The following is a 1,211-nucleotide window of genomic DNA, read 5'->3' on the forward strand; positions in this document are numbered from 1 at the left end:
CTGGAATCAGGAGCCTGGGAGAAGCACGGTGGGGGGTCTCACCGGGCAGGAGCCAGGCCAGGGCAGGCAGGAGGGGCTGGAACCGGTCAGAGTGAGACTTCCCACCTAGAGGCTCAGGTCCTGGGTGTGGACCCTGGAAGGTGCTGTGGGGTGGTCATGGAGAAGGTCCAGTAAGTGGAGAGAAATGGGCACAGAGATGCCCTGCCTCCGGCTTGGGGAGGGAGCAAGCTGTGGAGACGTCTCTGCCTATCTGTGAGGGGTGCTGTCCAGGGGACAGTCTCCCTCCAGGACCTCCTTGGTGCCGGGTCCTCTGGTAGACCGGCGCGGTTCCCCTGCCAGGGCTGCCTTGTTCAAGGCAGCAGGTAGGTGGCATGGCTTGGCCCTGGAGCACCATGCTGGCTGTCCCTGCGGTCACCTTCGAGTCCCACTCGAGCCACATGGGAAAGGCTCTGGGGGCTCCCAGAAGGCTGGAGTCCTTCCTGAGGCAAGCCACTCAGAGAGAAGGGCAAGATGGGCACCCAGCCACTGCAGATACACACAGAGCCCTGCTCCGTCCCGGAAGCCGGAGCTCCAGCAGCACCTTGCTACCCCGCTGCAGCTGTGCGGGACAGGCCCACCGTGCCCCCGCTGACACTCACAGTGAAGGTTCAGAGAGCTCTCGTTTGCCACCCACAGACGGGGAGAAGCTGCCCAGTGTGACGGACGGCCACGGGGCCCAGGCCCTGCCCACCACGCAGAGGGCGGACGACTCCAGTGAGAGTCGAGAGGAGGAGCAGGCGGTAAGCAGGGAGGGGTGGAAGAAATGGCACGGACGCCGGACATGGTGCCGCCGCACCCTGGCCTGGCATTGCATATCCGGGCAGACACAGGTGGTGTGGGCTGTGTCCTGGAGGACGCGTGCGGAGGGTGCTCGGCCTGAGACAGACTGTGAAGTTGTCTTGCTGTGTCTGCCTGCACTTGTGTGTGGCGGGGACCCTACTTACCCTTGCTGCCCTTCCTCTCCTGAAGTCCGAGGGGCGGGACCCAAACATGCTATTTCCTGGAGGGGCAGGGAGGCCCCCACCACTGAACCTCACACATCAGACACCCCCATGGCGGGAGGAGGTGAGCTCTGCCCCCTGGATGGGCTGGCAGGGGGAAGGGGAGGAGGGGGAGGGGTAAAGCCTCCCTGGATGGGCGGGGGGGGGCGGGGGAGGTAAAGCCTCCCTGGC

General features: G+C 65.2%; 1 protein-coding gene across 1 annotated transcript in view; it reads left to right on the plus strand.

The window, feature by feature from the left end:
* Positions 1-392: 392 nt before the first annotated feature.
* The window catches only part of B4galnt4 (beta-1,4-N-acetyl-galactosaminyl transferase 4), a 16,666-nt gene continuing 15,847 nt past the window's right edge, over positions 393-1,211 (plus strand). Inside the window, exons 1-2 of the mRNA XM_013033340.1 lie at positions 393-779; positions 1,009-1,104. Coding sequence (XP_012888794.1) covers positions 393-779; positions 1,009-1,104 — 483 coding nt within the window. The remainder of the gene's footprint in view (positions 780-1,008; positions 1,105-1,211) is intronic.

This window comes from Dipodomys ordii, unplaced genomic scaffold (genome assembly GCF_000151885.1).
Source record: "Dipodomys ordii isolate 6190 unplaced genomic scaffold, Dord_2.0 Scaffold166, whole genome shotgun sequence".
Lineage (NCBI taxonomy): Eukaryota > Metazoa > Chordata > Mammalia > Rodentia > Heteromyidae > Dipodomys > Dipodomys ordii.